This window comes from Juglans microcarpa x Juglans regia, chromosome 7S (assembly GCF_004785595.1).
Source record: "Juglans microcarpa x Juglans regia isolate MS1-56 chromosome 7S, Jm3101_v1.0, whole genome shotgun sequence".
In the NCBI taxonomy this organism is placed as follows: domain Eukaryota; kingdom Viridiplantae; phylum Streptophyta; class Magnoliopsida; order Fagales; family Juglandaceae; genus Juglans; species Juglans microcarpa x Juglans regia.
Window position 1 is genome coordinate 1,069,280 of NC_054607.1, and position 16,234 is coordinate 1,085,513.

Genomic DNA, 16,234 nt, shown 5'->3' on the forward strand with positions numbered 1-16,234 from the left:
CGAACATTGGAAAAGGGCATGGGCTCCTCAAAGTCAGGTAAGAGTTGTCCTACCAAAAACCTAGTATAAAAATCGACTCGTTTGTACTAAGAATTCTCTTTGATCCTCTAAGTTCACACACGAACTATTAAGGAGATATACTGACTTTAGGATCAGAGACTCCCCGGCCTCCACCAATGCCCCCAACTCTCCATGTTTTCTTAAGTATGTAGGTGAAAGACTCAAGACTTGAGTTGATGGAACTCGGCCCAAAGGCGTAAAAAACAAGATGTTAACAGTGGCGCCGTCTATGCGATCTCTATAGACTTCACGTGTCATTCATATTCTTGTGGCAACTCGTTCTCAGACAACTTGGGGGACAAGAAGAAGCAACGTCAACAAATATGGAAGCAAGGCTCGTTGTGATAGAACAACTGGTAGAGAAACTAACTATCGAAGTGGAGACCCTCCGAAAAGAGAATGAGAAGCTCAAAGTAGCCACCAATGAGCCTGAAAATGAAGCAGAACCAAGCAAAAGCAAGTACATAGGGTCCAGAAACGCAGAGGGGGAGGTGACATGGAGAAAAAACATGCAGGACGAGCTACGTAACCTCAAAGGGAAATACGAAGAAATGGCGAGGAAGATGGGCACATCGTCATTAGTAGACCAACTGCTCACCAATACAGGCCTACCCTGCAGCGATGAGGTGATGGTTGTGCCCTTACCACCAAAGTTTCAGGTTCCCTTATGAAGATTTACAATGGGGCTAAAGACCCCCTCGAACACTTGGAAACCTTCAGAGCTCACATGACCCTGCATAGCTTCCCACGAAAGGTAGCTTGTAGAACTTTCCCGCTGACCTTGAAGGGGCCAACGAGAGTATGGTTTGGGTCTTTGGCACTTGAGTCCACAGACAACTTTAGGGAGTTGGCTCGCATGTTCCAAATAGAGTTAATGGCAAGCAGGAGAAGAAAACGCTTCGCGGCCTACCTCATCACCATCAAGCAGGGGAAAGACAAAAGTCTGAAAACATACATATCTAGGTTCAACAAAGAATGCATGACAACAGATGACCAAGATGAGAATATAACTTTGACAACGCTTTTAGGACGAGTGTGCCCTCAATCCCAGTTCATGTCAGAATTGGCAAGAAGAACTCAAGCCATGTTGCGAGAGTTCATGGATCAAGCCAACAACTTTATTAACGTTGAAGACACACGTTGGGCCTTGACCAAGTCGATAAGGAAATAAATGGAACAGGCAGCAAAGAAAGAGAAGGCACCAACCAAAGGCAAGGCTTGCGAGAAGTCGAAGAAAGGACCACACGACAACAGGAGAGAAGAAGCCCCTACAAAAGGCCTGAGATTTTGATCTGACCACCCAAGAAGATGACTACAAGAGCACTAGCCGTCATTATTGCACCTACCATCAGTCCAACACTCATAACACTGAAGATTGCCTTTCCTTGAGAGAGGGAAGAGAACAGGCTGGGCAGTTGTAACCACAGAACCCTTTAGAGCGGGAATGGAGGAGGAGATCATGGAAAAGACGTGCGGAGAGAGTCAGAAGGCCACAAAGGAAAGGGCAGGGAGCCTGTGGCAAAGGGTAGCTGCGCAGGGACCCCAGCATGATCACCCCCACGCACCACATCAAAAAAGGTCACCGTTGGGGGAAATCAAAACCATCGCAAGAGGATTCACTGTCTGGAGCGCAACCTTATCCAGCCGGAAGGCGCATGCCAGGCAAGCGAGATACCGAGAAGCATATTCAGCAGAGTATTGCCCCACCAAGTACAGGAGAAACAAACCAACCCCCGTCATTTCTTTTGGGGAAAACGAGGAGGAGGAGGTCCTCTATCCACATGATGATGCCCTAGTGGTGACTATGCTGGTCGCCAACTTCACCACGAAGAGGATCTTTGTCAACAATGGCAGCTCTGCAAACATCCTCTTCTGGGAAGTCTTCACCCGGATGGAGATAGACACCGCCTGGCTACAACCAGCACCCATGCAGCTCAAAGGTTTCTCTAGGGAAATGGTCTAGCCAATCAGGACCATCACATTGTTTGTCTTGGCGGCAACACCCCCTTTACGGCTTCTATCATGGTCGATTTCTTGGTGGTAAAGGCTCTTTCATTATACAATGCCATAATTAGCAGACCCACCCTCAACAGTCTAAGGGCGGTGACGTCGACCTACCACTTGAAGATGAAGTTTCCGACCTCTTAGAGAGCATGAGAAATTCGAGGAGAACAGATCCTGTCGCGGGAGTGTTACATGCAGAAATTGAAGCTAAATGATGATAGGGTGCATATGGTCCACATCTCTAGAACGCCAAGCGCCTGCAGAAGTCTTATCACTAGAAAACTTTATGATTTGTAATTTACATTTCCGCGTCAATAATATAAATTCTAGTAATGAAAGTGTGACTTTTCAGGAATAAAATATGTCTCGTCTATCTCGACTCCTTACTCCAACAACGTAATCTCCAACAACGTAATATTCATCAACGTAATCTCCATCATCGAAATCTCCATTAACAGCTGTGGTGGTAGGAGTAGGGCCCTCTAGTGACGGCTGGGCGCAATGGGACTTGGGGAAGACATCATATCTACATCTGGGTGGGAACCCCCTACGTAATCCTCAGTAGCACCCTCGAAAACTTGACCTTTGATGGTAGATTGCGTTGTGGATGGAGAGAAAGAGATCATTTCCACGTTCAGCTCAGAATAAGGCTCTACCAGTGTTGACTGATGAGGAGCCGATTCTTGGAGACCCCCCATAGAAATGCATTGAGAGCATATTGGTCCCATGAAACAACCTACGAGGGCCCATTGGCGCCGCTGGCACCATGGGGACCGCGACCGTGATGGGCTTAGTGATAAAACAGATTGGTAAGGAGGAGCAGCCGGTGCCTCTGGGATGGCATGACTTTTTCCCCCTTGTCTCTTTGGTGGTTTCGATGGATGGATAAATGGGGCTGGCAGTAGGGTAGGCACAAATGGTGTAGGACGTTGTACCTCAATCAGCGCCGATGATTACGCCAAAGGAAATTAAGGAGGGGACACTGGGCTGCTGTCGACCCTGACAACTTCCATGCAGATTTTCTTCCCCTTTACCTATGGGAAGAGGATTCAAGAAACACTTTCGAGCTGGCGTGGCTTTGGACTGCACATGAATTGTGCGGTTGTAAAAAACGGTGTGACCAAGATGAGGTAAAAAGGCCCTTATATTTTCCTCCCTAATGAGAGCCTCTGAGAGGACATCAAATGGGTGATTGTGTACCCATTCTTTGACCAGAGCAATACGACGTAGCTCCTCGTCTTTTTTCAGCTTCCAATATAAAAATAATGTCAATCCCATAGATGGCGCCAACTGTTAACATATAAAAATAGCACAACAATCCGAAAGGGGAGAAAGATTCATTCCCAGCCCCGCTCAGTTTATTCTCAGCCTGGACCTGGATCGGTATTGTGTGGAGCCCTCGACAGTAGTCTGGTGCAGTTGTATTATATCCAATGTACATCCATGGCATGAACAGTAAGTAAATATAGGGAAAATAAAGAGAATGAGATATAAATTTACGTGGTTTGACACTGGGTCTACTTCCACAAGGGTTCAGGGAGGGAATAATCCACTATAATAAGCTTGTTTTACAGTCTCTCATGGTCTCTCATCCTCATTGTACAATAGATCTCAAAGATATGTCTTCTGGATGAGATATCGTTGTTGGAACTCATTTCGTGAGGTTGAAGAAGCCATCGAGGAGAAGCTTAGTCAAAAGCCCTTGGAGGAATATGTGCCCTTGCCTTTTATCTCATGCCCCCTTTGCTTTGTGTAACTTCATTATGCTTTATATCACATCACCCCTCCTTTATGTCTACTCTCATCTTTTCCTCCTGACACTTTAACATCATTCTCAGCCTTTTGTCTCCTCCTTCCCTCTCTCTTTATTATCTCCAGATGAGTTACTCCTTGTTGGGTTGGGCCTAGGAAATACCATGGGCCCATTATATTTTATCTCTTACAACTAGTTTATTATATACTATAATATATTATATAATATACCAAAAAAATGATCAAATCGGATCGAAACTGGTAAAACTAGAAGTATTAGTTTAGGGGTGTAACCGGTGCAGTATCGATTCTTTAAATCTCAAAACCGGTATATATCGGTTCGCTTCTAAAATATGTCTAAAACCAGACTGAACCGGACCAGTTACACCCCTACATATAAAGTAGGCCTTCTATATATGACCTGGACTTTCTTATTTGGCCGGCTTATTTTAACAGTCCTTAATGGGCTTCTGGATCTCTTATGGGCTCTTCACAATATTAGCCCACAATTAGGTTTTAATCAAGAATATAATTTGATAATTAAAAGTATCAATTATTAGTTTTGATAGACAGAACTAATTAATAAAATGAACAAACAAGAGCAAAGCCATTTTGCACATGAGCTCGAGCATCTGTCCTCGCACGCCACATTTTTCCACCCCCAGATCTTCTCCCTGTAGCCACTCCCGGAGGTGCTTCTTCTCATGGCCCCAGGTCGGCCGGTTGAGTAGCCGCGCGCAGCCACTAAATTGGGCGCTGCTCGCGTGTTCATGATCAAGACTCTGATCTGACCTTTGCAAGTCAGAAAATATAGTTGAGGTTGTGTATGAAGCAGTCCACTGGCCTTCTTCGTCTATCATCGGTACTAAACGCATCACAAAAAGAAGAAAGGAATACAAAAGTAATCACAAACATAAGTTGATTTAAGTACTCGAGATCAAAGGCTGAAAAGTACTTGAACTATATTAACAGGTTTTGAGGAAGGCAGGTACGCAGTTGTTTTGTCAAAAGTTTTGTGGTTGCTGAAAGACCGGGCAGAGACTTGTTATTTGAAACAATGTCGCTGTAACAAGACATGCATTTGATGGCTTGCAGAATTAATGGATGAGATGAACACATTCTGCTCATGTGGATATGAAGGTTTTAGCGAAGGAATTAAGGTGGCAAACAGGTCTTAATCCATTGTTTAATCGATTGAAGAACACTCGGTAGTTTTATACATATGAGCTGCTTCAAAAACCAATTTTCAATCTGGAAGTAACTGGAAGAAAGAGATCTTACCTCGCATCCATTATAACAAGTTTTCGAATATGAGAAATGCTTCAACCATAAAATCTTTTTACAAAAATAAATTTATAAATTAAATTATTTTGACGTGTTATGTCTTATTGTAAAATAAATCAAACAGATCACCTAAAGATATAGCTTTGTTTGTTTTCGCAAGTGAAATTATGAGATGAGTTGAGATATAAGTTGAAAATTAAATAAAATATTGTTGGAATATATTTTTTTAATATTATTTTTGTTTGTGATTTGAAAAAGTCGAATTATTTATTTTATTTTATGTAAAAATTTGATAAATTTATAATGATGAAATAAGAATGGTTACGAAAATAAATAATTTATGAGTTTATTTTTATAAAATCGTGGATACAACACATCTCATTAAATATATACCAGTATGAAGCAGCACCAGAGCATAAACTCATACTAAATAAACAACTATGACTTGTTACATACACAAGTGTAAACTACAGCTCATAACTTAGAAACCAAAAAGTTTATACAACATTTTCTATACTGGATTGAAGCTTCTGAGCATGCCCAGCTGAAGATGTTCGTGAGAGAATGAATTGAACGAAGCCTCTGAATACGGCTGCAGCAACTCGGTAAAAGACATGATTGAAAGATCAGGAAACTTAGCCGCCTCGTCGACATCATCAGGGGTAGTTCTGATCAGTTGTTGTCGCTGATCGGGCAAGTAATTATTACGAGGTTCTTGATCATGATCATCAGCATAATCACCACTAAGCTCCATAAACCGAGCAGTGTCGGAATCCCTGCCAGTAAGCTCCTGCACAAGGTCCCTGAAATTTGAGGCACTGGTTTGGACTTTCATGGGGGTCGATATGTAAACAACTTTGAGAGGCTTTTTACTTCGTTTCGCTTGCTTCTTGCTGTTCATCACGTTGTTAACACCAAGTACATCCATGGCTAAAACAAATCTAAGCTCAAAGTGAAGTACTACGCATGCAACCTTATACTTTCTGATGGGTTCTCAGATTACTGCTCGTTCTATATATATTATATATATAAGGGCTTTTGGTCGTCTAAAGGCAGTGGATTTCGTGGAAACAAGCGGATAAGATGTGAAGAAACAGGTGAAAAGGAAAGATTGATGAACCAAGTGGAAGGGAAGAGGAAATTGTTGCGCGCGCAAGATTCCATATAGAAAAAATACTTAGGTGACCCGTAATCGATCTGAGATAGCAAGCTAGGCTCCCGATTGATCTGAGACGGTTAAATTAACGTTGGATTGAGACATCTGTGCACTGAAACAAAGCCAGCTAGGTACATAGCTAGAAGGATTAATAGGTCACGTGCGCAGCCTCCTATGACCAAGAAAATTTGAATTACGTGCATGTTGGAAAGACAGCACAGCACGACCATGGCAGTCAAGTCAAGTATTTTTTTATGTGTTTGGTTAAAAGGGGATTTCTTTTTCTTGTGGGTTCTATGTACGTTCATGAGCCCCGGGGGTTGAACGCAGGCGTTTTGAGTCGAGAATCTCATTATCAATTAAGATCGATCGATGCTTCTAAAATGATTGGCGTTGGACCGTTAATTAAAAGGATAAATTAATAATAATAATTCATGACACCTACGTAGGAAGATAATATTTAGTCATGGAAACAGGAAAGTCGATTGTTCTTATGAATTTAGTGAATCATGTGTATAATATATATATATATATATATATACACACGAGTTTGTATATATAATTTATCCTTAATTAATGGCAACACGTACCTTAGGATTAGATTCATTTCATTTGACTATTTAAGCATGTGGCTTGACGGGCTTGTAATTACGGCTGGCAGCACGGAGATTTCTTCGAGGATTTTGTATTCATAAAAATCACGTCTGTAGCATGTATAATATTTAATGCATAGTAATACTCCTTTCTAAACCGTGCACGTCATCCGATATTGTCTTAAATGACTATAACTTTAATAATTTTAAGTTAAGATAATTTGAAATATCGTGTTAATAAATATTAGATGATTTCAAATCTTAAAGAGAAGTGATACACAATTACGTACAAAGATATTTCACAAAAATAAATATATAAACTGATATATAGTTTTATATATGATATATTAAATTTAATTTATAATAAAAATAATTTTATAATTTAACGTATTACATCAAACTACATTTTATAGATTTAATTTTGTGATATCTTTTTGTAGTTAAAGTATTTTTCAATCTTAAAAGTTGTCTTCTTTCTCAATAAATCAATTATTGTAATTAGTTATCTGCCGTAATGTCACTTTTAAACAACTAATAATTAGATAATGAAAAATAATGACTTTTTCATGTATATATTCTATGATAAAAAGCATCTATCGCTTATAAACAGTACAATTTGTTCATCCATTTATTTTTTGCCCTGCCAATTTTAGTCTTTTGTTAATTAAGTTAGTGTATGTATTTCCACGTATTTTAGGGATATAATTGTCTTTTAGCCATATGAAGAAAATGGTTTTACTTGTGTCAGTGATTAATTTTCTTTTATTTTGTTTGTGTGTCAGCTCTCTTTTTTTTTCATCTTCTCTATTCCCCTCTCTCTCTCTCTCTCTCTCCAAACCCAAAACGCCGCCCCACATCCCCCTCCAAGGCCCCAACTCGCGCCATCGTCTCCTTTCCAGGCTACCATCTAGCTCTAGTAGGGGCAGATATCTCTCTCTCTCTCTCTCTCTCTCTCTCTCCTCGTCGACTTCTCACGCTTTTATCTCCCCATCGTAGTTTGCCCCTTTGTTTTGTTTTGCTCTACTGTGTTGCACGACCACCGCAACCCCCATCACCACCTTGATCGTGCCAGCCCCTTGTCGCCACCGCGCCGACCCAAGCACGACTGTCGCATGGTAACCTGCACCACCAAGCCGATTGGCCACCGTTTCGGCCCTTCGATTCCTCCATCAAAAATCACGCCCAGCCTCGTCTTCTTTCTCTTTTTTTTTTTTTTTTTTTTGCATGTTTGTCTTCTAAAAAAAATGTATGGATTTCATTTTTTTTTTTTAGGTGGCCTGTTGCAGAAAAAAAGTTACAAGTTTTACGAACTGAGACATCTTGAACTATTGAGGCTTCTAAAAAAAGTTACAAGTTTTTAGGACATAGGTCACAGAAGAACAGCTTGCAACTTTGTTTATCAATTGTTGAATGGTCATGGAACTTTTTCTACATATGCTTTTGGCATAGGGTGGTTGAGATTTTGGTCTTGAACAAATGCTTTTATGCTTAAAGGTTGTTGACTGCCAATTATGTGGTGACCCTAATTCTCTGCTTCGTTCTGCCTTTTATTTAGTTTACTGATGAAGGAAATGTGTAGTTACGAGTTTCTCAAGCTGATCTCAAACTCTTTTTTAATTCAGTCTGTGTGTGGGGTCTGTGATCATCCCTATGATATAATTCTGAGATTTTACTTCTTGTTGATGCTTGGATAGTTGGATTACCATTTGCAAGAAACGCACTAATGGGGATAACTTGTTTTTTTTAAATGCATGTTTATCGCCAAAAGCTACTAAAGAACTACAATTATGGTGGTACTGTTGATTGTGGTCATTGTTTTGTTGCTATTGTGGTACTCTTTTGTTGGAAAAAAATTACAAGAAGTTGATGTTCTATTGTGTTTTGATTTGTTTATCGTTTTGTTGTGTTATGTTGAGCACATAGTGTCAAGATTGCTTTGCATAAATTAAAATGTCATTATTGGTATATGTATGTAATGCTATATTGTGCTTTGATGATGAATCTTTCATGAAAAGATTGTTTAACTATGTTTGTAGATGGGAAATGAAGGATATTTTCATTATATTTCAGATAACAAGTGTAATGGGTAATGTTAATATTGTAGATATGATTTCTCTTTCACTTTTTCATTCTTGTACAACCTAAGCAGTCTAAGCAGGAATGGATTCTTTGAATTTTTATGAGTGATTTAATTGTTTCATTCTTCCATAAAGAAGAAATGATCTTGATTATGTTTTCATTGCATTACAGGCATGATGGTATAAAATTATCAATGAAAGTTGTTGTGCTTAGATAGAGAAATTGTCTTATAAAACATAGTTTTTAAGAGTAATATTGAGAAATGCTCTATATTGTCGTGACCTTCCATTTGTTTCATGTAAAGAGATACATGTTTGCTTTATGTCGAATTCAACTACTGTTGCATAACAACTTGGTTAATGATTCTCCAAAAATAAGATGAGAGTTGTTGTGCATGTCAAATATCAACAACCGATGGAGAACATAAGTCGCTTTTCAGTTATCAACTACAAAATACGTACAACCAAGAATAGCCATTTTGTCCCATTATTTTTGTGTATGCCATTATAAAACTCTCAAATTATATGAAATCAGAATGTAAAGTGTTGCTAGCAGTAAGAAAAGTTAGAAAGTATAAATGCGTACAAACTTAGAAAAATATGATTAATTATATTTTTTGTAACAAACACCCTGTCTAAAAAGCTCATTAGGCCTTACTCTTAGTAGCCTTAATCCTAATTAATTAGGAGTTGAGCTATTCTAGAATAAGAACAATTTTAGATACTTGAGTTGACAAAAAAGAAGTATACTTTGGGTTTAAAAGACTTATTAAAATATTCTAGTACAATATTAATTTTTTGAATAAAAAGAAAAATTTTGGAGTTTGATTGATTAGTAATATTATTTTGGAGAATTTTTAGTGCTTTGTTAATTTTGAGGATAAAAAGCTAAGAGGCCTATAAGGAAATGTCACATGACATATTGGTTGGTTGCCACATTAATGAGCAAAACAATTTGGGTTGAATATTTGATGAATTTGGAGAAGGTCCAAAGAGTGGTTTACGAATGGCCCAAGCTTTTTGGGTATAAAGGCATAGAAGAGGCAATAAGACTTAAAGGCCTACTTGATGGACATAAAACTTTAGGGCCCTAATGCATTAAGGATGTGATGGGCTAAGGTTAAGATGTTAAAAAGGTCTTAAGCTCAACTTGGGAGATATAAAGTTTTAAATCTTTCTTGGAGGACACTAGAAAATAGGTCCAATAAAAAGGACATAAGGCCATTGAGCCTAGCTTAGTAAGAGTGAAGGTATTAGACCCAACTTATTAAGCATGAAAGATTAGAGAATCAAGCACATTAGCAGTCATATTAAGGCCCTTAGAACCTTAAGATATTTATGGGTTAATCCTTAGAATATTTAAAACAAGCCTCATAGGAGTGCAAGACTTAGTAGGATAGTCTTGGCCCAAGTTTGAGGAAGGCATAAGGTCTTTAGGCCAAGCTTGGCATAGATTTGACTCATGACCCAATGAGGTCAAGCTAAGTCTTTCAAGCCTTATCGTTGTAGATCTTGAGGTCTCTTTTAATCATTCAAAATCTGGAAACAAGGTCTTCATTCACTCAAACCCAAAAGCTATTGAACCATTAACCCACACTCATGGCCCTTTTAAGCCCACAAGGCCCAAATCCTTGTTTTGCTTCTATTTCACTCTTCAATTTGAAAACCCAATACACCATACCATGAGTTTCATTAAGCCCATGTCATACCCTAAGTACCCAAATTAAATTTTAAAATTGGTTAAAATTATTAATCAACTTACCCAATATTAGTGATCCAATATTAATGTTCTTTAAACCATATTTTGAAACTTAATTTTATTTCTTAATCTTTTTTAACCTTCTTAATCTTTTTTAACCTTTTGATCGGAAATTTTCTTATTTTATTATTCAATTACATCACTCTTAGATCAGACTAAGACTCTAGATAAACATATGTCATTAGAGGAAATGACATATCAAACCCCAAAACTATACAAATCAGCACACATGTGTGCCCTTTGTGTGCATGGACTGTTTTGCCCTTAAGCCCAATCTTTTTGTACCTTTTTTTCAATGGCATTATGGTCCTTAAACACCCCATATGACTCATTTAAATCCAGACCAAGCCTTTGATGAAATTTGGTTTCAAAAACAAACTAAAAACTAAAACCGATTGCACCTAAATGACTAGTTGGATGAAAACTGAATTGGTTGAGTTTCAACCACCCTTCTACCCTTAGCTGAGCCACCCTCCCCACATCACAACTCATGCCTCTTTACCTACCTGAGAAAGACACTCAATGATGGTAATTATGCCCACAAACCAGACCAAGAGGATGGGACAAAGAAGAGATCAAAATCTAGACAGCTTTAAAGGAAACCGAAAACCTTTGGCTATGACTTGCTTGTCTTGTGAATTTTTGTTTCAAAAATCTGAATCAAGCAACCCCTGTACCTATGGACATCTTCCAGCTCTTGGGCATGATAACATGATGACACTTTAGGTCACTATTCAGCTGACCAAGCCATGACAAATTTAGAAAATGCAATCAACACTCCATTTCTCACCTCCACCACTCACATTCACTTCCTTGGAGCCAAAACCAACTTCTCCCTCTCCTCTTGAAGCCTTTAAATACCTCCCCCACTTTCTCATTTCTCCACACTTCTCATCCAAGTCTTCTCTTCAGTCTTGAGAGCATTTCTCTCCCTTAGTGAGCAATAGAGTGAAACTTAGTGAAATTCTTGAGAGTTCTTGAGTAAAGTCGTTTTGGTAGCTTTAAGGGCCACGAAAATCGTAAGTTTTCTTGCTCTTGATCTTAATTTACATGTCAAACATTGTTTTCAAGTGTTGGAGTGAATTTTAGTTGAGTTTAGAAAAATGTTATTATGCTTGATTCAAAATAGGTTCATTAAGGATGGGTTAAGTGTTTAAATTGTTTTAAGTGTAGTTATGGTATGTCTTAGCATATTTTGATATAATTTATTAATATTTTAAAATGATTATGGAAGCTTTGATTTTTCATTAGAAGCATACCATGATAGGTTATGATTCTATTTTGTTTTGATTATCAAAATATGCATAGGTTTTAAGTAAGTTTGTGATTAAGGCATGAAATTTGATTTATTCCACCCAGGCTTGATCAATGAGAACTTAGAGATCTTGTGATTGGGATAAGAATGAAAATACATATTTTAGGTGAATTTTGAAAGCATGTCTTGGTGATTTAGGCTAAGAGCATCATGCTTGATTAATGGATAATTAATGAAGATTAATGTTTTTAGCCATGATTAAGTGTTGGGATTAACTTGTTCACCTAAGATTTAGCCTTTTTCATGTTATTAAGGACTATAGTGATTGTTTGTGATTAAAGAAAGTTACTTAAATCATGTATTCATATGGATCAATAGTTGAAAGTACACTTAGGCGTCAACTAGAGTGCATGCCACGAGTTGAGTACTTTTGACCTAGTTTCACTTTGAATTTTACAATTCTAAGAGTATAGATAGTTTTAGAATATAAAAAATATGAGGTCCATGAAGTTTGGTTAAACTTGAGTTTTGTTTGCAAATAGTGAAAATTTAAAGTCTTAGTGGCAATTTTTGAGAGTTTAGGGGTGTTTTTGTAAATACCCATTTTGAAACCATATGATTATGAGCATCTTCCTTAGAGATTCAAATCCTAATTTAGTATAAATTTGATTTCAGCCGCTACGACTTTTCAAACTCGAAAAATTTGTAGAAAATTTGTAAGTTAGTTTCTAATTTATTCTTAGATAATTTATTTATGATTTTTGTGTAAACGCCACATTCATATTAAATGTCATTTTGAGCATGAAACATCATATAATATATTACTGAGTATTTGATTACTTGTTTACATGACATGTGATATTTTCTCTATTTTTAGCATATTGTATATAAATGTCATTTTCACATAAAAGATTGCTACATATGCACATGTCATGAAATACTTTTTTCAAGTAGAGTATGAAAATAATTTTTGTCACGACCCCAAAAGTTAGGATGAGAGATTATTCTAGTGAAACTCATCTGACCACTCTGGAGTGGTAATACCTGGGTTGACGAAAAACAATCAACGAGTTTCAAATGGGTTCTTTTTAAAGAATGTCGGAGCGAAGTCAAATGTTATGACACCTAATCCTGATGGGTGTATATGTTATGATGTTACGATGATGCTATGTTATATTACTAATACATTGAGAATGATGCCTATAGACAAAGACATAGTGTCAACATGAGTTGTGCTACGGTCACCGGCAGGTACTCACGGTGCATATGGAGAACCGTGTTGCTACCATACGTATGTTAATGATGGTTTTAATAACGATAAAATGTTATGATTTTTTAAAAAACAATGAGGTATGAAATGTTCTCTTTCGAAATGTCATGTTTTTGAAGTGAGAAAATGAAAATGTTCTCTAAAAGAGAAAGTGCATCAAAGTTTCTTTGAAAATATTGAGGAACCTGGATGGGAGAAAAATACAGATTTTTTTTTCTGCTTATCATTGCATGCTTCTCATGTTTATCATTAATCATGCATATATTATCTTTGTGCAAGTTGGTTGTTTAACTTACTGAGATTTCAAGTAAATCTCAACCATGTGGACCCAGAGGGGTATGATAGAAGTTGTGTCAGGATTTGAAGAGGACGGGGTAGATGGAGCGCTAGATCCAACTGATTGAGGAGGAATCAGATGTCGAGGAGATACTATACTTGATCCTTATATTTATAACCTTAGTCCTTCATGCTCTAAAACGCATGAAGCGGTTGATTTAGTTATGAAGACTTTTATGCTTAGTTATGCTAAGTTTATGCTCCAATTTGGTTTGAACTTATGATGATTATTAATGCTATTGGAATGTTTTAGTTCATTCTGGCTTGAGTAATAACTAATCACCCTTATTCTGTTGCGATTATTGTATATTGCTAGTTGCATACTAAGATGCATTACATATTAACTATCATGGATGGGAGTATGAAACCTTGTGTTACATGTCCCGACATTTTAAGTCTCTGTTCCATCCTAAGCGGTTGGGGGCATTACATTTTCTATATGAGAATTTTTCCATTAGAACTGTAACTCTCAAATCTCATAAGACGAGAGTGTCAAAAAGTCTTGTTTGTAGTAAGAAAAATCAAAAGCAATTAATCCATACAAACTTAGAAAATATCATTAATTAGATTTTTTATATGAGAATTTTTCCATTAGAACTACAACTATCAGAACCAATGCATCTTGCCACTGTTTTTGGATACAACAAAAAATATCAGTTTTGGAACTTTCTTCATTCTCACACGTTTCTTTGTAGTTCATTGTGTGTTGGTTGTGATTGGTAGAGAAGAAAACTAGATTTTCTATGGTCAATTGGGCGAGATGGAAATCATTATGATAACTTTTACTTTTGTGGTGTTTAGGACAAATACATGTATGAGAAAATTTTGTTAGTATTTGTCAATAGATTTTTATAAGAAGAAAAAAATTCCATATTTAATACCTCAAAAAATACACCTGCAGGTAACTCCTTAGTCACATTGTTAATTGAGCTCACTATTTTTCAAGTAAATCAAAAGTAATAAATGCATTTAAACTCAAAAGAGATTATGAATCAGATTTTTTTCATCCAGAAAATTTCCACCAAAACCACAACCAGGTGAATCAATGTATGTTGGTAACTTTTTTCTGAATTAATACTTGTCGATATCAACATTTCAGTTTATGTCTATTACACAATCTATCTATCAATCGGTTTTACATCATTTTTCAATTCTATTATTTATTGTAGAGCAGTGTTTTAAATTTCGTAAGTCGAAATTTTTTGTTTCGGCCGTCTGACCGGTATAGTACCACCGGCCAAAATACCGGCCGTACCGGCCGGTACCGGTCATACCGGCCTAAATTTCGGCCTGTACCGGCCTATATTTCGGCCTGTGTTTTTTTTTTTTTTTCGTTTTTTCAAATTACAAGCTTATTTTTTAACCCCCAATTTAGACTAGACTATTTATAATTTATATATATATGTATTTATATATAATTTATTTATATATAGACTATTATTTTGGAATATAATTTTTATATATATTTATATATATAATTTATTCATATATCGACTATCTCGAAACGCTATTCCGAAACGGTACCGGTACTGAAATATTTCGTTCTAGTGCCTTGACCGATACGGCGTCCGGTACGATATTCAAAACATTATTGTAGAGTGACATATATCCCAATAAGATCATTTATCTTCTCACAACTGCAAGTTTACCCTTTACCATTGCCCATTATATGTAATAATCATATTTCTCAATATATATATTTTTTATTATATTTTGGTTTTACTGCAAATTTTCTATTTATATTTTCTTCAAAGTGGGCAAATTTCAATTCCTCCTAATATATAGCACATGTGTACATTCTATTATGTATTTGTTATTTTAATGACAAGAGTACTTTGTTTTTACAAAAGATAAATTTTTTTCCTATAATATCTTATATTTTTATCAATCTTTTTTTTTAAAATAAAAAATAAAAAGCAATATACCCCATCTAATGTCATTTTCTTTCTCTTAAAGTCTCCAACTTCCCGAAGAAATCCTATTGATTCATAGTTTTTCTTCATCACACTTTTACTTAGGAGGAGGTTGAGCTTTAAGAAAAAGCAAATGATCTTATCAATATGTCTAAGTTTCAAGTTTTCTCTAATAACTTCGTTGGCTTAAAAAATGGTCAGAGATGATATCATGAACTTTTTGCCATGAAATTAGTTATTTATACTATATCTAGTCATTGCATCAATATTAAATTGATATTAACTCATTTAGGTCTCGTTTATTTTCACAACTTCTCTTAATTCATCATTATAATTTTTTTAAATTCTCACACAAAATAAAATAAATAATTCAATTTTTTCAAATTTCAAAACAAAAATAATATTAAAAATATATATTTTAATAATATTTTATTTAACTACGAAAACATATATATTCTCATCTCATCTACGAAAACATGATATCAATATTAAAATATTAAGAGAGTTGATCTCAATATTAAAATATTAAGAGAGTCAAATATCCATCAATCATCAATATATTAGCTGCACGTTAAGATCTAATCCTTTACATGATATTAATTTAACGAGGAATTAAGAAGATTACAGCTTATATTTTCTAAGGAGTGAAAATCTGAGGAACAAAATATAATTTATTTATTTCACTCTTTACAAAATATAATTTTCCATACTTAAATATATGCCTAAACACATAATTATTTTTAATAATAATTTAAAAATGATAATTGATACACA

At 36.2% G+C, this 16,234-nt stretch overlaps 1 protein-coding gene across 1 annotated transcript; it reads left to right on the forward strand.

Annotated features, from left to right (window-relative positions):
* Positions 1 to 787: 787 nt before the first annotated feature.
* On the forward strand, positions 788 to 1,231 carry LOC121241428. The gene has a single exon (XM_041139183.1). It carries the CDS (start codon positions 788 to 790, stop codon positions 1,229 to 1,231), a length of 444 nt encoding a protein of 147 aa, XP_040995117.1.
* The last annotated feature ends 15,003 nt before the right edge of the window (positions 1,232 to 16,234 follow it).